The sequence below is a fragment of the Lagopus muta genome, chromosome 7 (genome assembly GCF_023343835.1).
Source record: "Lagopus muta isolate bLagMut1 chromosome 7, bLagMut1 primary, whole genome shotgun sequence".
Lineage (NCBI taxonomy): Eukaryota > Metazoa > Chordata > Aves > Galliformes > Phasianidae > Lagopus > Lagopus muta.
In genome coordinates, this window is record NC_064439.1 from 47,135,887 (window position 1) to 47,158,524 (window position 22,638).

The 22,638-nt window shown below is 41.6% G+C and overlaps 2 protein-coding genes across 4 annotated transcripts in view; one reads left to right on the forward strand and one right to left on the reverse strand.

The window, feature by feature from the left end:
- AVL9 (AVL9 cell migration associated) overlaps positions 1–15,781 on the reverse strand; it is a 35,141-nt gene extending 19,360 nt beyond the window's left edge. Inside the window, exons 1-2 of the mRNA XM_048950791.1 lie at positions 15,588–15,781; positions 1,029–1,149 (exon numbers count right to left, since the gene is read on the reverse strand). Of these exons, the coding sequence (XP_048806748.1) occupies positions 1,029–1,149; positions 15,588–15,680 (214 nt within the window). The 5' untranslated portion in view covers positions 15,681–15,781. The remainder of the gene's footprint in view (positions 1–1,028; positions 1,150–15,587) is intronic.
- Positions 15,782–15,879: 98 nt separating this feature from the next.
- On the forward strand, positions 15,880–22,372 carry LSM5 (LSM5 homolog, U6 small nuclear RNA and mRNA degradation associated). 3 transcript variants are annotated; one of them, XM_048950814.1, is made up of 5 exons: positions 15,880–15,905; positions 18,901–18,996; positions 19,754–19,781; positions 20,399–20,471; positions 22,100–22,372. In XM_048950814.1, the coding sequence occupies exons 2-5, from the start codon at positions 18,942–18,944 to the stop codon at positions 22,130–22,132; spliced, it is 189 nt and encodes a 62-aa protein (XP_048806771.1). In that variant the 5' UTR covers positions 15,880–15,905; positions 18,901–18,941; the 3' UTR covers positions 22,133–22,372. The 3 variants fall into 3 exon arrangements, with proteins under 3 accessions (XP_048806771.1, XP_048806773.1, XP_048806772.1); XM_048950816.1 differs by lacking the exon at positions 15,880–15,905 and adding an exon at positions 18,457–18,566; XM_048950815.1 differs by lacking the exon at positions 15,880–15,905 and adding an exon at positions 18,518–18,625.
- Positions 22,373–22,638: the final 266 nt, after the last annotated feature.

Consider the following 22,638-nt stretch of genomic DNA (forward strand, 5'->3'; position numbering starts at 1 on the left):
TATCAAGTCCAGTGGGAAGCGGAGTTGTGTATTACAAAACTATTCCCTTGAATACGTGTGGAGATATTACCATTCCATCTCCTCTTTGCAAAAATGTAACTGTTAGTGGGAGTTAGTTAAAAGCTCCATTTCAAATAGAAATGGAGTAACAGTTATTTTATGTTTACAGGGAATTTATCTGAAGCAGATTTGTTTATTTCAAGTTCATGTGCATTTTTACCCACAAACCACAGGGCTCTACACCCATCTTGTTGTCACATCTTGCCTTATTTTTTTTCTTGCCAAAAACACATGTTGATAATCTCTTAGTGCAGCAATGAAACTGCTCAAAGTTGAGCATTAATGGAGATGATGCTGAGCCAATAGGGAACAAATAACTGAGGCTACATATAGTTTTCCTAGCTTTGAATGTAGCATACTGTTCACTACATACTTAGCAATGCAGAAACAGAACAAAAATTATGACCTGGAGCAGAGAGACACTTTCACTTCACAGTGAAAGTACCACTGTATCTTTCTATTCTGCTGACAAAATACGCTAAAGGTCCTGCCTTTTACATTTGCTGGTTTTCAAAATGTCATTCTACAGACACAGAACAACTTGTAGAATGACTAGAAGTTAGTGGAAGAACCAGATATATAATGAGTACATCATACATTACAAAGCTTAATTGTAGAGCTTCATTTTTTCCTCAAAAGTGGATTAGGTTTTACTCAGGAGTTAATTCATGCCTCAGATAATGGCTTGAAAGAAAGCTGGCAGCCTTCTTTTGCATTAGAACAATGTAACCTTTAAAGAGAGCTTTTGACATCTGATTTCTTCACGCAGGAGATACACCTTTATGATCTATTTTCATTTGAATCTCTGAAGTTTTGTATCAATTATTCTGCAGCTTAAACATGAAGTACAAGAACTCTAATAGCAAAGAGAATAGTTGGTCAACTGTTCAGATAGGTTGTTTTTTTTTTGTTACAGTAGAAGCCTGTAGAAGGCCTCAACACGTGCAACTTCCTCTCCAGTTTCTTACCTTCCTGGTAGTTGTGAGCACCATCTGGTAAGGCAAGAAATGGCAAATATTTCCATTCCTCTGGTAAACTGTGGCTGTCATGTCCTTCTCCAGGCATCAGGGGTGGGTAGGAGAATTCAACCTACACAAAGAAACAAAGAGGAAGCAAAAGGAGAACAGATTGTTGTTAGCAAACAAGCAAGCTTATGTAATTGAACCTAGCATATTTTTCTTTAGCAGTGGCATGGAAGAAACTTTCTACCAGCATTCCTTCTCTCTTCAAAGCACCCATGGATGGGCTCATATCCAGTCTGATGGCAGGCCCTAGGAAGATCTGACTTCTACAGTGCTCCTATCCAGCCTAAGAGATATCCAACCTCAAAAGATACACAAAACAGATGTCAAAAAGAGGATGTCACCTTCTTCCCTGTATGCACATTGCAAGCAGCACGTTGCTGCCCCTGCAATACCAGCAGGGGTCATTGCAGGGGGCACATCCTGAAATCAGATTTGGCTTTTCATAGTCTCGAGTCCTCATGATGAGCTAATCTCTATCACATGCAAGCCTGTATGTTACCCTCATGGATACTGAATAATACATCAACAGCAAAATACTGTTTGTAAAGATTTTTTTATGTCCTTGATCTCAATGATGCAGCAGATTTTCCACATCTACTAGAAGTGCCTCCTTTTCCTTTTCAAGAAATCCTGCCTTTCAATTTCACTTTTCATTTCTTTGCCTTTTACCACTTTTTCCTAGTATCAGTGGCAACCTATTTCTTGCACTGTAATATCGGTCTACCATGGCTCTCCAAAATTAGTCTTCACACTGTCTATTGACTTCTGAGTTTCCAGCCACTTTCAACAAGTCTTTATTTCCACACATACTGATGTTAAATTACTAAACAAAAATCTAGGCACAAGTTTATCAGGAGAAGAAACTGCTGCAGCATATTGCATCTCCTCTTGGAAGACGCTTGGCTAAAACCCAGTCAGCTGTGGGATGTATAAATGGAAATGTATAACTTGTAGGAAACAAAAAGCATGACAAAACAAGCACGCAAAGCCTTAATGCTAGAAGGATGATAAAATAATAATACTATGAAGGATGAAAGTATTGAAGAAATAGGAAATAAAACAAGGAGTGAAATTCTTCACCTTAACACACGGTGTCACTCTTATCACAACTGATGCCACCTGGCTCCTGATTCTTCTCATAACATGGAATTTGCTGAAAAACTATTTAATCTTCTTGGTTCTAGCTCATAATAGCTCAGGTGCTATCACATACCTCAAACAACAGGGGTTTCTACAGGTCCAACAGTTCCAAATTCAACAGACTCAACAGGTATTAATGACACCACTGATAATCTTGGCTCATATCAGCCTGTTTCTTTCCAAGGTAAGCATCTTAATACAGGGATTTCTGCATTCATGTATACAGGTGAGACAAGATCACAAGACAAAGCAGAATTAAGACTGCTTAAGTGCGCTTAAATAATCTATTTTATACATGGATGTCATGGTACACCTGATTTACATGTAGCAATACCCCTCTCTTTTCCCAAAATCATCTATGTAGGGTACTCTCAAGTTCCTTAGGAGGAATTCCATTTGTGTAGCTTAATAGACTGCAGACTGGGGAAGTACTGCCTCATTTTGTGGCAGCTGTAGGAAGAAAAAGGAAAATTCAACAGCAAAGACAGCATGCAATGCCCTGGAGAACTTCCTCCTAAACCTGCCTCCAACTTCAGAGTTCTGAGCAATTTCATTTCAAAGCAGTTAAGCTGAACTCTTCCTCAAGTAGCCGCCGCAGGTGGGAATCCTGTCATCCAACTACTTATCAAAAAGCCAGAACTCCAAGCCAGTTTTCCTAAGCGTTCTACAGTCAGAAAAAACAGACACCTGCACTGGATGATTCATCCAATCTGTTTCTTTCTATCATCTCCAAAGAGTGCTAGCTCAGGCTCAGAAGCCTAATTTGCAGATGAAAATCACCCCGATCCTTATCTTCTAGGCATCCCGCTCGACTTCTACAAAGCAATTTGCACAACAGCATAAACTGCAGGTAGGAATGTTCTGCAAATAAAAACATGACTTCAAAAACAAAGCGTTATAAAATGCTGAACAGTTTCAGAGAGCAGCAAAAAATACAAAGATCCTCACACAAAACAAACCATGGTTCTTGGATAAGTCTGGAAATGAAAACCGCACACGTGAAAAAAATAAATGAGGTAGAGAGAATCTCAGTTATTTTACTTCTGAATTTTCGAACAACAGTCTTAGCAAAAGTATTTTCTCAGGCTGCATATTCATGTGCTTCAATTTCCTTGTTCTTTGCTAATACATACATGCATTACAAACATCATCTGCAAACAAGAGAAAAAGTCTTTGTAGCAAAGCTCTGTATTCAACAGGAACAAATACGAGTTAAATGCCTCAGCAGACCTTGCAGTTTTTATCCCTTTAAATGAATTTAAGAAGTCTCCTCAACAAAGTGAAATTCTTATTCAAAACCAAACCCTTCACAGACTTCAGCAGAAGCTATTAAAAAAAAATGAACCAGAGTCTCCACTGGAGTCTTACTCTTTCAAGTGTCAGAGATCTTCATTATAGCTGGAAAATATTTATTATAACTGCCAAAGAGTTTTGAAGGCAATGTTCCAGTTGTCTTCTGTATGCACTGTGCTACTAGTGGATTTTAGAACAAAAATCAATACAGGATGCTGTAACACAAATCGAGTGGAGAAATAAATGTAGACTTCACTGCACAAAGTATTTCAGCTCCTGTGGATGACTGAATTAAAATAAAATGCAAAAAAAAAAAAAAACCCAACCCTAAACTAAATAACAACCACATTTCTGGAACTGACATCTGTATCTTTCTGTAATTCTGCTACATTAACAGACCTCTTGTTAAGCAGTTCTTATTGCATCCAACAGTTCAGAAGCAAAGCAGCTACTGATGAGCAGTCCTTTCTCCTTTGAAGGACACAGAGAATCCCAGCAAACACTTTTGATTCCTCCTCTTTAAAGAGATTTCCTAGCCAGAATAAATTGGCTAGATGTTCACTAACCTGCAGTAAGAAATGAGTGTGAACAAAGAACAACATACTTCAGTTCTTACTTCTAGGAACTAAGACGATAGATTTTCTTTGATCAAATGCATTGATATTGTCTCCTACTGGATTACAAGTACACAGTCAGAAGAAAGGTCAAAAAAGCATGGATAAAAAGAGGAATTCCCAAAAGGTATGTGCCTGTCCATCTATCACACTCAAACATTAAGCAGGTAGTCTTCACTGATATTCAACAAACTTCTACTTAGGGCAGGTTGTTTTCCTTGCATACAAAGAGTTGCTAAGTGACAGCAAACACAGCAAGAGTAAAATCTTCAGTGAACATTAACCAGCAATAAGTCAACATGCTGGTGAGTCAGTACAAATTACAGACTTCCCATACTCCCCATTGCACTTACAGTCACATGCTTGAACTGAACCCTAATAACTTCTTCCATTAATTCAACAGAGAGTGGGTTTAAGCTTAGATCTCTTAAAAATCTGAGATATTTAAAACAACAACAGTATTATTTAAGACACAAGAACACTCCTAGTGAGTTGCTGAACTTAAATTCCATGGAGTGAACCCACTCCAGTATAGGAATAAATTAATGATCTCTTGATTGCTTGTATCACATTAATAGGTAGAACAATTGCTTCACATGAAGAGAAGAAAACTGGTGAAAACATTCACTGCACTCCTATTTAGAACTTTTTCCTTCATAAATCATTTTGATCTGTATCGATGGTATCAGCTATTCCAATCTCACTTAAGAAGGAAAAGAGGAATAAGAAAAATAGGATATTAAATACTGAGGACACTGCTAAGCAGGAATGACTCCCCTCAACCCCCAAGACCCTACAAATTAAAATCACACCTGAAAACTGACCTCTCATTTCAGATAAACCAGCATTTATTCCTCACTCAAAGCTAGGATTTCTGAAGGTTCTTCCTTGATACCTCAGACCAAGCACAGACACATGCAGAGAAAAGCAGAGCACCAGTGATTTTATCTGAATCACTGAGACAACAGCAGCATGCAGCCAAATGAAACTAGGCATACTGTTCATCTTTCATTAAATCAGATTTATGTGACAAACTTTTCCCATAAACATGACAGAAACAACAGACCAGGATCTATAGATGGAAGAGCCTATCTGTAAATCAATCATGCCTACAGTGTAATACAATGATCTCTAACAAAAGGTGTTTTTAATATCTACTTTCATATATTTATATATACGTATTCATATGTCCACGTAGATATTACAAACACACAAACGGTGGAGAGAAATTAATATATTGGAAAGCAGTAGGGCATTGCATTTTCTATCCTTCCAGTTCTTGGAACTTCCCCATGTGGCCCAGCATCAGAGCTCTAAAGCAATCACACAAGCTCTCAGACACCACTTGGATCACTACAGATGCACAAGATAACCATCCACATCTGTTCTGAGAAAACTCTAGGTTAGTAACATTTTTAAACCGAAACTTAGTACTCACACTCTTCCCAGAAGAGGAGCACAATATTCCTGCAGCAATTCCAGTCTAGAAGGCTTGCTAGGGAACCCTGTGCTAGGCAACTCCCCTACTGAAACAGGCTAACCCTCAGCTTTTGCTCCTAAGCTACCTCTGCCCAACGCAGCAGCTGCTGTAAGGTAGGATCCACAACAGCCAGTGTTCCACCCACACAACCTGCTGCACTCACGGACTAGTAAGGAATGCATCCAGCTACAGGGACTGCTGGCATTTCCTCCTTCCCAGCCCGTACCTGGAGCTCATCTCACAAGACACAGATGTGCATCCCTCCCCCCAGCTCTGCTGAATGCCCTGGTTTCCAGCAGGAGGAGACCCTACTTGCCGGCAGGGAGCTGGCAGATCACAACCGAATCACAGGATATCCTCAGCTGGGAGGGACACACAAGGATTACCAAGTTCAATTTTTGGCTCTACGCAGGACCACCTAAAATTCAAACACTATGTCTGAGAGCAGCGTCCAAACACACCTTAAACTCCAGAAGCCTGGGGCAGTGACCACAGCCCTGCAGAGCCTGTCCCATGCCCTCCGGTGCAGAACCTTTCCCTCACCCCCAGCCCTCCCCTGGCACAGCTCCATGCCGTTCCCTCGGGCCCATCGCTGTCACTCAGAGCAGAGCTCAGCGCTGCCCTCTGCTCCCTGTGAGGAGCTGCAGCAGCCGTCAGGCCTCCCCTCAGCTCCTAATGCTAAAATGTTAAAGCAGCTCCTCATTTCCAGGAAAACTGAGGACTAGAACAGTGGGTATGCTTTAAAAGTATATTTACTCTTCAGTTTAGAAGCAGCCATTATGTCTAATCTGTAAAGCACGTGTTGCTGAACTGATGCAACGTGCAATTACCTTGTCTTACAAGCCAGTGAGCATTTGGGTTCCCTATCACAGGATGTCGGAGGGTCCAATAACAGCTCCCAGTTAACACGCTCCTTTCTAACAAGTAGCATTTGGTTTAGCCCTGAGCATGGACAAACTCAGCTCTCTACCAAGCACAAGCAGCACAACATGGTAGCATCACGAACCACATAACATGCTCTGCTCTGGGGAGCACTAACGAAGCAGGCAGCCCCATACCCTGCATGTTACAGCAGGCAAGGAACTTGCTCTGATTTTTTGTATACACAACTCAGCAAGCTTTCAGAAGCAATGAGCCTGTCTAGATATAATACTTTGGCACCACATACGAATGGTGGGATGGATTACCACGATTGGACACAAACCACGAAACAAGGCAGTGCTAGGACAGGAAACTATTGTATCTGCATGTAAATTAGACTGCCAACTTTGTGAAAGCAGGAAGAGACCATATTATCAGTACTGGAAAACATTCTGAATTAAGTAGTTAAAAGGTGCAATAGAAGTACAGAAATACAGCTTTTATCAATTCAGTATTAGTTCATTTATTGAACAGAGAAGTCAAGATTCCAGGTACAGAATGCCACTTGCACTGCTACTAGGATGGATGCCATGACACATACAGAGCACAAACTGATAACAAGAGGAAAGCTAAAGGAAATGACAATGCAGGGTGTTAAGTAACTAACGAAAGGTATTCAGGAAGCTTCTCAACTCATATCAGGGCAACTATGGAGAAAATGCTATGGAGCCCTTATAAGAAATATTTTATTTCCTGTCTGGTAATAACTCAAAACACAGCTCTCTCTTTAAAACCTGAAAAACTAAACAAAGAAATGAAATTACATCACACCTGGGAACCTTCCTTGAACAACAAATACAAAATGCTACAGAAATGGGTTACACAGACATGCAAAGAGTCCCACCATTAATTCTACAGAAGAGATTAGAATCTGCGGTATGGTTTACAGAAGCAAAGTGTCAGATACTGACTACACCATGTACTTTGCAATGCATTGTAAATTTAAAACCATTAGGATCCAACGCTAATTTGAGTAGCCTTTCTAATAAGGCTTCTGTCAGAATTTCTACCTGCCGAGCATAAGCTAATCTTGGTATTTCCACTCAGTGCTCAACACATTATAGACTAATTTTTGATACTTGTAATCTTTTAATGATGTTAATAATAGCATAATATGCTCATAATGCTCCCTTAAACGCTTTAAGCGTTCCTATTACAAGCAGGGAACAGAAACAAAGGAGTCGTGCTCATGATCACAGGCTATCATCTGTAGAGCCCCTCAGCTTGCTCCAGGTGAGGGCCAGGTTGGGGATTTCAGGAGCAATTTCTTCTCAGAAGAGCAGGATGCTCTGATGCAGGCTGTGGCTGCTAGTGACTCTGTGCCATTGCAGCAGCATTATTTCAGCTATGGCTGCTTAATACTGCTGAGGAGGAATAGTGCCTTCCTGCTCCCTTCAACTAGATTTCAGTGAAGCTCCTTTTCAAGGTTCTTTTTTTGTTGTTCCTGTGAAAGGCCCTTATTTAACCACTGCAGATCGCCAGTTGCACTGTAGTGCTTACGGCACACCCCCAAATCCAAAGACACAAGAACTAGAGGAAGACAAGGCACATGCAGCACTTACATCGTTATGGCAGCTTTAAGCAAATCTAATAGAGGCACAACCTATTTTAGAGGTCGGTAATTCTCTCTTGGAATCGAGTGCTATAATTAAGGATACAAAAACCTGGAAACACGAGCAATGTTCCAGTTCACAGCAGGTTTATCTTGCTCTTTCCTTAGACAACTCCTCATTCTGCAAACAACTTCAAATATAACATGACAAAAATTCCGATGATATTCACCTGACCTCTTTTGCTCTCTAGACAAAAGTATAAACAGGCCACATGCACTGATTGCTCAGGCCACTGCACATGCTGATTTCTGCAGATAAGCATTATCTTCCACAGCTAAAGTATTCGAAGCTCTCAAATTACAGGATGAGAACATACATAATTCGAGAAGGTAAGAAATCATCATCTTCTTCTTCTCTCTATAATATCAAAATATATTCAGATACCTTTTAAAAAAATACGTATCAGTTGTTTCATTTGTCTGCACACCAAGAATAGAATTTACAGCCAGTCAAGACAGGGAGAACGATCTTCAAACAGTCCACACAAAACCACTCACACGAACATGTAAGTCACACAATACTCAGAAGAAAGCAAACACTGGTTTTATATGAAGACATTAAAATACTCAGAAGTATTTCAAAGGTCTTTCAGACAAACACTGGGATTCCAAGAGCACATGCATTTCTGTATTTACAGTCGTCTGCCCCTAAGTGACATTAAGAAGCTATTCTCCACTGCGTATAGAAAATGGCAGCTTATGCTGACCTACTGACTTTACAGAACAGAGATCCCAAGCAAACAAAAGTGACTGGTAGCACAATCAGTTCAAGACACATATGGTACTTTTCTCCACAGCACAGTTAGAAATTTGTGTGTAAGTAAATAAAGGGCAATTTGGAACATATTCAAGCATTCCAGAGCATACTCTAGGCCATGTTCACTCATTGCACAAGGACAGATGTGACTCGCAGAGCTGCTCAGGACATTGTGTGCAGAAAAGCCTGGCTTTGTCCTACTGCTTCATAAATAAGAAGGTAGATTATAGGCCATAACTGGTGACAGTGGAGCCTACAGGCTTCAGTACAGGTGGAGACCAAATTTACACACATTTAGCAAGTCCATGGCCTTGTAGCAGAAATAGAGGATCAGGTTTCTTACGCCACATTAAGTAGTGCAGTAGTAGAGGGACCTTAAAACTTTTCAGTGGGCTAACAGCGACTTCTGTGCAACTCCTTCAAGTTCTTCCAGCTTTGCTGAAATCGTTTTTTCTTCCTCTCCTTTTAAAAAGAACCAGTTTTCATTTTAACTTTGCCACCAAAATGAATCATTCTATTACAGCACAAGCATATTTTAAGCCTTCCTGCATCATCAGCCTTATCTCCCTGCCTTGCCTTACATAAATAAAACTTAAGATGCAGGGAGCTAAACAAAGTGCCTAGCACAGAGGAGTTCCAGTGGAGAATTACATCTTTCTTTCTACAAAGAGATCACCAAACTCTACAGATGTTCTTCAACACAACTTGCACCAGTTTCTGTTCAGATTAGATTTTACAAAGGACTTCTATCATATGGTAAATAAGAATTTTTTACACTCTGTTGCTTTCAAAAAACTCAAGACACGTAACGGCGAATCGAGTTCTTTATCGCTCACTGTAACAACAGAGCCCTTTCCCTTTATTTCCTATCAAATCAACAGCCATCACTTCAGCTCCTGAAAACTACCAAGGAACTCAGTACCAATTGCTCCAGAAAAAATGGCATGAACAGTCCTGAAATCTAGGTTTTACAGTCCTACACTGAAGTAGGAAATCACCAGAGCTAACCAAGAGCAGTGATCTGGATGGGTTCCCTGCTGCAACAGCTAATGAACCAAAGAACTGCAGATGCTCTGAAACCAATTACGCTGTTTCTGTCTGGCTCTCTAGAATAATCAGTTTATGTTCAAATGCTTTTATGATCAATTTTAAGGATTTTTCTCTCTCTCAAGTCCTTTCCCCACCTTTATCCCTATTTACACTTGAATTTCATAGGCCATTAAGACAAGTATTTTTTTTTTAAATTAGACAACTATTGAAACCATTCTCAATCAGGTAAGGAACGTAGTGCAGTGTCTTCCAGGTTTATGTCAGTGGCAAACCCTCTACTGGAAGATCTACAGATCACTACTTTATTGTGGGCTAAAGCTATTACAGCTGAGACAGTATGAAGCCAATAATAAAATACTGTGAACCCACTTTTGTCTGAATGGCTTTTTCCATAAATCATTGTGAGACATGTTGCTCTGTGCTCCTGCAGCTAGGAACCATACCACAGATGTGAAGGATACATGTTGTGTAGTAAGGAGCTGAGAAGTGAAGATGATCTGAGCAGACAACTGAGGAATCTAATCTTTTTGTCTTAATTGTTACTAATTTTGCAATTTCTGGCTCTAGATTTGTTGGCTTGCAAAAAATATATCTAGCATTCCGCTCATTTTTATTGGATCTTCAGATAATTTCCTCATTTTTCCTGTATGATTTAAGTAGTAAACTAAACAAACCAACCTAATCAAGAACAAACTGCTATTAAGACATGAAAGGCTAAGAAGGAAAGAAATAAAGTTAGCACTTTTTGGTGGGATCACAATGACCTGGCATCTGTGTCAATGAAGTAAAGTTTTCCTCAATTCATTTGCATCCTGTATAACTCAAGAAGCTTGTAGAAACTACTATCAAATCAAATCAGAGTGCTTTTGTGATGACAGTGAGCAACTACATGCAATGAATGGACGTAACTACTCTTACCAGGTATAATAAAGCAACTTCTTAGGACTATTTTTAAATAAATCAGTCATTTCATTTTATAGAAATGAAAGTCACGACTGAATACTACACAAGATCTCTGCACGTTTCAAGATTTCTGCTTTTATTTAAACAAGTACTGACAAGGGTTCCCATAACAAGTCAGCCTGCACTTACAAAGGGAAGAAACTCATCATAATGCATGCTTCAAGCAAATTATCATTCCCTTCTTTAATGGGCTGGATGAGAGCATGTCAAATACTGTAAGGATCTACATTACAGCCAAGCTTCTCCTCCCATTCTATAAGCATACCGCCATGACTCCATCTTCCTTTTGGCAAAATGATGAGCAAACAGCACTTTTGGAACATTTCCCTCGTACCACAGTATAATTCAATAGCTAATCGGACCAAGTGAGGAATTTAGGGACTTGCTAGCAAAACCAAACAAAAGCACACAGCTTCTCCAAAAGCTCACTTAATACTCTGCTGGAGAAAACTTCTTAAAATGGATTTTTTTTTTTTTTTAACTTTAAAAATGCAATACATAACTTTTACACAGCACAAAGCCATCTTCACAGTGAGGAGCGACTCGAGGTTTAACAATTACACAGGATACTAAGAACTCGGACTAAATGTACGTATGGTAAACCTCAAATTTCTTACATAACCACACTTCAAAGGGAAATCAGACCCACAGTATAACAGTGTGTCCTTGGAAGGTGCAAGTAGAAAGAACGTTGTGTTTGCACTATGAATCAAGGGGCACATGGAAATGGACAAATCCCTTGGATTTCACTCTTTTTTAAAACAAATATATCCATACTTTTTTTGCAAGAAAAAGATGTTCTAATACATTTCCAAATCACACAAAATGCTTTGTTGCATAGGTAAGTACTGGAGAAGTTTAACCTGTAAGTGAAACAGGAATAGCTGCACACTTCAGACAGTCAAAATCTAACCAGAACAATACTTGCCTAGCAGTGCACAAGAACCTAGTTACTTGCTACCAACAGCAGAGACCACAATGTCAGTGCTCGTTTTCAACTTACACATGTCTACATACATATCAGCTTTACACCACGATTCTGAGGAAGTCAGGTGATGAAGGCACCTATGATCAAGTAATCTGTCAAAATGCCTAACTCTGTATGCATTTCTTGGTAACACTACTGAGAGAACACAGATGGAAACAAAGAACTGAAAGGAGCCTTCTCAGGGGAAAAAAAAACCAACAACAAACCAACAACACACAAAAAACCCAAACACCACAAGTTTAATTGTTGTTATTACAGGCTATATGATCTCTCATTTTCAAACACACTAAGTTCAGCCTGTATTACTCTCATTCAAAAGCTGCATTATAACTTTGCTTTTCTATAATTCATTTATCATATCCAATCTATATAGCTTGTCCAGTTCACATCCATTTGTTCTTGTGCCAGCACTGTCTTTTAGATTAAATAAATATTTTTCCTCCTTATTTTTCACTTTCTGACATTCTCTTGGAATACATTCATGTGTAATGCAGAGGTCCAATGAATACTTCAAATATCATTAGCAAACATAATCAAGAGGAGTCTCGGATCATCAGCAGAGCTGTCTTCTGCAGACGAACTCTGAACAGAATCAGTGAACTGACTAGCAGAAAACCAAGCTAGCAGAAAACCAACTTACCAAAACAAAGCTTATTTTTTCATCACCTCAGTTCCCCATTTCAGTTCACCACAGAACTGCTTCTCCTTTGCAGCAGTGGAAAAGTGGCAGAGAGAAAAAGGGTAGAATACTCACTCACTCACTGAAGTCACTGAAAGCATTTATCTGACTATAGCCTCAAAACTGACTTCATTAGCCTACCCAGCCTCTTCCAAGTCATCTTCCTTCTCTAAAACAGACGGTTCAAGGAGTGTCACTTCCATTTCTGGTAGTGGCAGAGATAATCTGAATCCATTTGTACAAAGGTTGGATCAGAATGTTTATACAATGATAAACATATTAATACTGTTATCTTACAGGAAAACATGTTGCCCCCTTTCCTCCAAATCACTCCACTTTTGTGGCTTATCCTAGATCACATGCAGTCTTTTTTCCTCTTCCAGAGGTCTTCCAATGTTAATTCCTAAGCATACATCATTATTATTCATTCCTATTACATGACTTCATCATGCATCCCTTTTCCACCATCGCAGTATTCATTGTTATCCAGTTGCATGACATCCCAGTCTTCCTTTGTACCAGTGACTCCCCAGCTTTGGTAATCAGTGTTAGATTGGCCTGAGTACGTGGTGCCATAGCCACTCACAACACCCCAAGTCAGTCTTGAGAAACACCATTGCAAGCATCTCTCAGAACAGCAGTTCCTCTTCTGACACAAATCTGTTGTTGCTTTATCTTCTTCATACTGATCCTTACCCGAGTTCTAGCTCTTGTACTAATTCTCCAGCATCTCCAGCTTCAAAAAAGATTTTGTTGTACTGCGAGATACATTAGCAAATTCAAGGCAGATTAGAGCTACTACATTTCTTTTACAGATAAATTAAATCAATCATTAATTCCTATAAAAGATGCAGGCCAGTCAGGCATGAGCTATCTTTAGCGAATCCACATAGGCCTCACTCTACTTATTTTCATATTGTTAATTAAATTCTTGCCTTCACAAATTCTCTAGAGCCTTGCATGCTGCTGATGAAGCTCATTAGGCTGTGGCTGTGCATCTCCCTGCCTTCAGTTCTTTTGGGTACATTCTATGTATTTCAGTAACAAATCTGTTTAGTCAGAGCTAGAACACATTTAGAAGCCTTGTTCTTAGTGCTCCAGTGTCACGGATGAATTCTTCTTAAATTCTGAAACGAGCTATCTGAATTCTTTAATCAAGCCAATGGAACTTCTGCTTTGCCTCCCCATCCCATCTTTATTCTCATGCTTGATATCATTACTTTCACTGAAAAAGATGACAAAGAATTTGTTTAAAATAATCTGCATATGATTGAAAGAAATAAGCCTCCCTTTCCGCTTACCAACTTCCCTCATCCAGTTCTTTTTACATTAATGTGCCTGAAGACTGCTGTAGTTGGCTTTCCTTCAGAAAGCCAGGCTGTTTGTGGCTCTAAAAAACGTACTTATATTCCTGCAGCTCTTATTCTGGTGACACTGCTACTGCTTCTCCCTCCCGAACTACAAATCCCTCTGCAAATTCTCCTATTAATGTCTCAAGATAGAAAAACAGAAAACTTGAAGTTCTTCCCATCCATTTTTTGACAACACTTGAAAAATCACTTCTAAAACCATATCACTGGCTTCAAGGTACAATTCGATATTATTCATAGTTTTGGTTTGCTATTGCATCCAACCTGCATAATGTTACAAGTAGTACAAACTCAGATATGACGAAAGCCACATCCACTTTTGTGTCCAACCTCTGTTTTTTCTAAGTGGCCAACAACAAGGGCAAGGGCACCTTTATAGGTGTTCTTCCTAAGACACTCAATGGATCTTCATCTCTTAGCAGTATTTGGCAAGAAAGCAACTTGCTAAATATTGCAAACCTTGCAACCCAAGGTGATCTAATTACATCTGGAAACTGATCCCAGGAACAGATGCTGGATGCCTCGAGAAGAAAGGATGCATGATAAAACCATGCAGACCTCTTGGAAAAATGGATTTAAGAACGCATACAATGAATGACCACTCCTCAGCTTTAGCCACCGTGATATGACAGTTTGTTTTTTTTACATGTTATCATCCTGAGCTTGTTTAATTTCCTGAATTATTAACAAATACTAACTTAACTCCTGGGTAACATACAAATATGATGTTCACATCAGAACAAGTTCTCAGATAGCGAACACAGCATAAAATAATGCTTTCAGAACGCTTGTAAAGACAGAAAGCTCCATGGAAAAGACTGATCTGCCTTCTGTCACTCTCTAAAGAACTTCTAGAAATGCTGAAGCACACTGCTGCAGCAGCGCTCCCTTAACTGGATTGCTTCAGTTCTCCAGCAACCAAAGTATACCGGACCGCTTCAAAAAACCATCTGCTTAAAGAAAGGCTGCTAGTCCTGCAGACTCACTGCAGGTCGAGCCCAACCTTACAGTACCTGCTGTATAATAAAAGAGTGACATTTGGAGACGAGCTGGGCAACAAAATCTGATTCCTAGGGTTTTCTTTCACTTTAGGAATGAAAAGACCAAGCATTCGGAGTTACCCTGGAGCTCCACAACATTTAAAAACAAACTAGCAATCATGTGATGAGAAGTTATTCATCATTTGAAAACTATTTGCTTTCCTGAGCACGGCGCTGCCTTCCAAAGCAGAGAACGCAATCTCCTCAGGTTCCTAGATTCTGCCCTGTCACAGAACGTGCAACGACTGCAGAAGTTTAAATGTCAGATGCATCCCTTCATGTAAGACTTGAAAAAAAAGAGTTTGAATTAGATCAAATGCCAAAAAAAAAAATCCTTCCTGCAACAGCCTCGCCAAGATTAAGTTGGAGAGCGAAGGAGGAAACGCAACGAGGGCACAAAACACCTACGAAACACAGGACACGGAGGGCCTACGGGACGCCGGCGGTGCACGGCTGTCGGGAGGCCCCGTCTCCTCCAGGCAGCCCCGCACGGCACGCTGCCGCCCGGCCCCGGCACCCCACAGCCCGCACCGGCGGCGGCTCGTCCAGCCCGGAACCGGGGCGGGCTCCCGGGGCCCAGCACCGCGCCCCTCACCTGGCAACCCTTCTTGTGATGGAAGCCCACCACCACGATGTGCAGCACTGGACCCCGCGGAAGGGCGGCCAGCGGCGCGCCCCGCTTCTCCATGGAGCCCGGCGATGGCCGCTCGGGAGGATACCGCCCGGGCCGGGCTCTCGCTCCGCCTCCCGGTGCCGAAGACCGGAGGGACGGACCTCAGCCGACTGCGCTTCCGCAGCGCCCGGCGGGAGGAGGCGGGGCGGGGCCGCCCTCGTTCCCCTCGCCCTGCCCCCAGCCGCGTTGTGTCCCCCGGCTCCCGGCGGTCCTCGGCTGCGAGGAGACCCGCGTGGAAAAGTGCTTGGTTTTATTAAAATTTAAGGGTGCTTTATTAAAATTCAAGGGTATTTTATTAAAATTTCAGCAGGGATGCTGCCGGCTGAGAAGGGAGAGAGAGAGAGCTCTTCTCTCTTTTAACTCAGAGCCCCGTCACAGTGCAGAGAGCTGCATCTGCACACTGCCTCGTCTCGGGTGGAGGCCGTGCAGGCCCATGGCAGGCCGAGCTGGAGCCCGATATGATGTCAGTGCACTCTGGTTGCTGAACGTCAATCAGCAAAATCGAGTTTGTGCTGCTGCTGCTCATGCTGTTCTGCTGTTAAATGTGTATTATGGTAACCTGAGAGAGATGGTTCAAAGGCTTATCTGAGAGTGAGTGCAAATTTAGGGAGGCAAAAATGAACGATCCTCAACTGCCTGCCCCCTGATCACGCTCCCTCATTAACCTTGGTGATTTGGTTCGGTTTGTTTAATCCATCAGCACTTAGCAGAGATTGTGCTCACGTCTCTAAGGTCCTCTGTGGAAATCAGAGGAAGATGGTTTTTTTGAAAAGAACTATAAAAGAACAGTGCTCAGAGAAAATCTCATTGCTAACGCAATACACAGAGGCTCAAATTATAACAATAAAGCGTGTAATTACGTATTGTTCCTCCGTTTCAACAAAGGTGCCATTATATATACTTTAGGGAGCAAAAGATAAGCTGCAAGGAATAATCCAGCACTGGCAACTGAATGAATTCTTACTGATTTTATTCTGCAACTTACTTTGATGATATTTAATGTAATTAAAAAAAAAAAAAAGGGGGGAAAAAAGAACCCAACCTTATCCATTATCTCTTGCAGAAATGAGATAAAGCAAGAGAAGACAAATGGGAGTACTTAGAACTCATCCTCAGTTCATTAAATAAAGGGCAGACTAGCACTGCTCTCACAGCTATGGGTTTGCATTCCTGAGGCTTCTCCATGATACTGCTGAATAATGGTGGCTTATTGCTTCTCTGAATAGATGATTGGATTTTTTTCACTGCTTGAAATTTTCTTTCTCACTAAGGCAATAAAAATGTTAAATGTGGGACTGAACAGTGCGAGCCTGTTCCAGGAAAACTGATTGACAGCATCCTTCTTCACAGCTGACATGGTTGTTTCTTATGAAAAAGGAAGGAAGGGAAGAGCTGCAACCAAACAGAAGCTCTTAGAAAAGAAGTTCCTACTGGAGTTTTCTTTCTCAATGTATATCTAATAGATATCAATAAAAATTCAGCCATATACCAGAGCTGCTCTAAAAGTAGTGCCTCCTGTCTTATTATGTTGGCCCATGATGTCAGAGGTGGATGTTGGTGGTATGGCAGTAGGGGTTGAACCTTCCTGCCAATATTCCTGCCAATATATTTTGTTGCTGTGTGACAGCTGGTAGCGGAGGGGCAGTCTGACCAAGTGGCATCTGACATGGAAGTGTATCTGAAACAAAGGTGTGGAACTGAATTCCTCTGTGGAGAAAATGGCACCCATTGGCAGCTGGGGCTGTTCAGCCTGGAGAAGAGAAGGCTCTGGGGCTTCTGATAGCAGCCTGTCAATATAAAGGGGGGATATAAGAAAGAAAGGGACAAACTTTTCAGCAGGGCCTGTTGTGAGGGGACAAGGGTAAATGGTTTCAAGCTAAAAGAGGAGAGACTTCAAATGGGTATAAGGAAAAATTTGTTTACAGCGAAGGTAGATGATCAGAGGGCTGGAGTACTTCTCCTGTGAGGAAAGGTTGAGTGAACTGGGATTGTTCAGCTTGGAGAAGAGAAAGCTTCAGGGAGACATATTGCAGCCTTCCAGAACTTGAAGGGAACATATAAACAGGAGGGGGAATGGCTGTTTACGAGGGTGGACAGTGATAGGACAAGGGAGAATGGTTTTAAACTGAGACAGGGGAGGTTTAGGTTGGATATGAGGAGGAAGTTTTTCACTCAGAGGGTGGTGAGGCACTGGAACAGGTTGCCCAAGGAGGCTGTGGATGCCCCATCCCTGCAGGCATTCAAGGCCAGGCTGGATGTGGCTCTTGGCAGCCTGGGCTGCTGGTTGGTGACCCTGCACATAGCAGGGGGTTGAAACCAGATGATCTCTGTGGTCCTTTTCAACCCAGGCCATTCTACGATTCTATGATTCTATGACCAGAGAGGTGGTGGATGCCCTGTCTCTGGAGGCATTCAAGATCAGACTGGGTGGGACTCTGAGCAACCTGCTCTAGCTGTATGTGCCCCTGTTGACTGCAGGGCATTGGACTAGATAACCCATAAGGGCTCCTTCCGACTCAGTTCTGTGATTCTATGGTTCCGTGTGAGCACAGCAGAGCAGCAGGCAGTCCATTCAAACTGGCAGCAGTGACTGTGTGTCACTTTCACTGGGGCAGATTCTAATGAGCACAGCATGCAGGCTCTTGCTCTTGGCTGGGGAAAATGCACAGCTAATGGTGGTGACTATGTTGAAAAACAGTTTTGTAGCTGGGAAATCGCTCTGTTGAGCAGTGTTATTGCACTCCTCCTTGGAAATAAATAGGAGGTGAAAATCTGGTAAAACACCATTAGAGGGGAGAAGCGGCGGCGGCGGCCGAACGAGGGCTCTGCCGGCTGCTACTCAGGGCTGCGTCCCGCCCTCCACAGCCTCTACTTCGGCGGGAAGCGGCAGCGATTGCCCAGGTCTGGCGGCAATATGGCGGCCAACGCGAGCACCAACCCGTCGCAGCTCCTGCCGCTCGGTGCGCTGCGCTGCAGGCGGGCTCCCGCGTGGGGTCGGGCGGGGAGGGAGGAGGGCCGTGACCGCGGTGGGGGAGGCCATGACAGGGGGTAACTGGGGAAATACGTGCGGCGGGAGTAGCGTTGCCGTGAGGGAGCCGTTCCTGTCGGTCGGTCGGAGATGGTGGGAGCTGGAGCGTCGTACCGTGGCTCGGCCGCCTCGGAAGGCACCTCTGGGTCGATTGGGTTCGTGTAAATACACTGACGCACTTTATTGTTGTGGTTTTTACGCCTACAGAGCTTGTGGACAAATGTATAGGTTCTCGCATCCATATCGTGATGAAAAGCGATAAGGAGATTGTCGGGACGCTGCTGGGATTTGATGACTTTGTCAGTATCCTTTGGTGGATGTTATCTGTGGGCATCAGCTTCACGGGGGGACTCAGCTCGTTTATTGTTCACTATATTAAGCTGTTTGGTATCAGGTTTTGGTTTGCTTCTGGGTTTGTTTGTTTGTTTGTTTGTGTTTTTTGGCAGCGAAAATCATAGTTTAGTGTAAAATAGAAATGAATTGCTCAACTCTGCCCTTGTGAGGCCCCATCTGCAGCACTGCATCCAGGCCTGGGGTCCCCAGCACAGGGAGGATGCAGAGCTGTTGGAGCAGCTGCAGAGGAGGGCCATGAAGGTGATCAGAGGGCTGCAGCACCTCTCCTATGAGGGAAGGGTGAGGGAACTGGGATTGTTTAGCTTGGAGAAGTCTCCAGGGAGACCTCACTGTGACCTTCCAGTACTCAAAGAGAGCTTATAAGCAGGAGAGACTTTTTACATGGTCTGGTGGTGATGGGAAAAAGGAGATGGTTTTAAATTAAAGAGAGGAGAGTTAGATTAGATGTTAGGAGGATTTTTTTGTCACTGAGAGGGTGCTTAGGCACTGACAACAGGCTGCGCAGAGAAGCTGTGGATGCTTCTGTTCCTGTGTACAAGGCCAGGCTGGATGGGCCCTGTGGCAGGATGATGTAGTGGGTAGCAGCCTACCCATGGCAGGGGGTTGGTCTTTATTGAGGACTGGGTGGGCTTTAAGGTCCCTTCCAACTTAAGTCATTCTATGAAAAGAAATCTGGACCTTATTCTCCTTGAAACTGAACTTTCAGATATGGTATTAGAAGATGTTACAGAATTGTAAGTATTGCTTTTGCCTCTCGTTGCTATTTAAACTTGGCTTTCCTCAGAAAGAATGTGGTATAAGGTCTGTTCAAACACAAATACTTACAAACTGAGCAGTTTTTATCCTGGACCTAAACTATACAGGATGATCTGTTCAGGACAGCCATGTCATAGAGTGGTTTTGCATGATTTATTTCAGTGAATGCTCAGAGCCAAATTCCTAGTTTGTAACCTTAATTTTGCATGGGTTCTCTGTTGAACTTTCCAGTTGGGGTTTTTACATTGCCACAATGGCTAGTTAATTAATAAGTTGTCAGACTAAAGGATTAAATACTTTTTACCTTATGCAGCGTTGCTCTTTGAAACCTATTTTGAGGATCAGTGTTATTGAAGAAATTGCCAAGTTTTAGAGGGCAAATCTGTGTTTTTATGTGCTGAACAGAAAAGTACAACAAATTTATTTAGTTGCCAAGTGACTTTCCCTGCCTAGGGGGTCAGTGTATCAAGATGATGCTGCAGTGTTATTCCCAGTAAATGTCATCTTAATATGTGGATTTGCATCAGTGCTGCAGTCAAAACTGTAACCATTGCTGATGATTATATGTTCATATTTTTTTCTAATATTGCTTCAGTGAGATCACGCCTGAAGGCAGAAGAATCACAAAACTAGACCAGATTTTGCTAAATGGAAATAACATAACAATGGTAAGTCATCACTGCAAAAAGTCTGCTTGTGTTTCTTTTCTTTACCTGTAAATCTGTGATTGAATTCAACTACTTGAGCTATTTACCTAGTTTCCAAGGCATATGTCTTTATGAGTGATGCTGGAAATGTGATCTTATTGCTACATTTCATGTATTTTACAGTTTAAAATGCATGACAAGAGGAGTGTGAGCATGACGACAATTTTATTTTGGTAAATGCATTTTTGGTTTTTAATAAGGTGTGTGAGGGAATCTTTGGAAGAGTCTGGTTTTTAACTCATGAGTGTCTGTAAGTCTCTGGAGTGGGATACATCCATTATGTCCAGATGTGTTTGCAGCAGCTTGGATGCTTACAGGCTTGTTAAGTTACTTGGCTATTATTAATCATTATCATGTGATGTCTAGCACTGACAAAAATAATAAGATGGCGCTTTGTTGGACTATAACAAATCAGAAGCACTTCTTGCTTATTACTGATGTGTGTAGATCAGTACTAAAACAATAATATTGCAGTTATGCATCACTAAATGAATTCTGCAGATTCTTAGATACTTTACTACAACAGCAGACTCGGAGTGCTTCATTTGCTTACCTGCACAGATGGCTGCAAAATCTGGACTTCCTGCATAAGGGCGTTTGTGCTTTGGTGGCAAGAGAGGAGGAGGGCTGACTTGAGTCTGTCTGCTCTGTGTGAATGGGGAATAATCTCCACATTGCTATCTCACCATTCTGAGTAAACGCTATTTTGACTTAATTTCAAAACCTTTTCTTGCTTTTATGGGTAAAATAATTATCATCCAATTGGTCCGGAGGCATTCTTCCCTTGAAGAAGGTGCTAGTGATCCTTAAAGTACACATATTCAGCAAAACCCAACTGTGCTTCTGTACTGGGGATCTTGTGCCTCTTTTAAGGGTACATCTTACTACGTCAAGAAAACGATGCCATAAAATTATTGACTCTGTCTCAAGCGCACCCCAGGTCTTTGTATTTTGGAGGTGTGCTGCTCATTGTTAAGAAAATACAAGTAAAATGATGTTTGATCTTTTTTTCCCTTTACCTTTATTTACCTTTTTTCTTTGATATTTCCTTTTATATTTACTCCTCAGCTCTTTATTCACAGGAAAATACTGTGCTGGCTTGTTTCCTACTGTCTGTAGAAAGGTTCAGTCTTACATATATACCTGTAGAAGCTTTGCTTATCACAAAAGTCAGAAAGAGCAAAAGAACTTTTCAGCATAGCAGTGGTCTGGAGAAGAATCGGCAATTGAAGAAATGCTCTAGAAAGGAGACATGATTCTTTGTCCTTTTGAAAACAAACTGTAGAGTTCCGAGATGGAATCATCGTCTTGGAATGAATAACAAGGACAAAAAATATACTACGTGTTATTTAGGAATCCTTCCTGCACACTGTTAAGTGTTCTTTGTATTTTGGAGTTTCTCTTTGACCTGCGCTCCTCTTTTAGTGACTGACTTCCTTTTTTGAGACAATAATGAATCGAAAAACTATTTTTGTGGTCTACTGTGAAGTTCTTACCTGCTAAAATGTTTTAAAGGAAGAACTGTCATGTATGAATTTGAATAACTCAAATCCATGGTGCTAAGACAAAATTATCTTCTTCTTTTGCAGCTGGTTCCTGGGGGAGAAGGACCTGAAGTATAAATTGATACAGATGTCGTCTCTGAAGACACGTTATACATCATCTAAGCAGAGCCTTGGGGTGTGGGTGGGTTTTTTTGGTTGTTTGTTTGTTTACATACTATCAATTTTGACATTTGATAAAAAACAAAGATTTCCTGTTCAGGAAAGGTGCATTGCTAATGCTGACTTTGTAAGTTGAAATCATGACTTTCTTGTAAAGACATACTGATTTGCTCAGAATAAAGGCTTTTGTTTTGTTAAGTGTTGTATTTTGTCATGTAAGAGCATCAGATTATAAGAGCTGTTTTTCTATTCCATCAATCAGTTTAAAACCGTGTTTCAGTTACGTTCAGCTTTCTGGTTTTCTGTTTATTGCATTCATTTATGGCCCAGTCCTATATAAAATACGAGCATATTTCTTAATTGGAATACAGTCAACACAAAGGTGGATCCTTTGTTTAAACTCTGCTTCATGCTGTGGCACCAGAAGCCATGTGGAAAAGTGCTGTAGGATTCTGGTAGCGCTT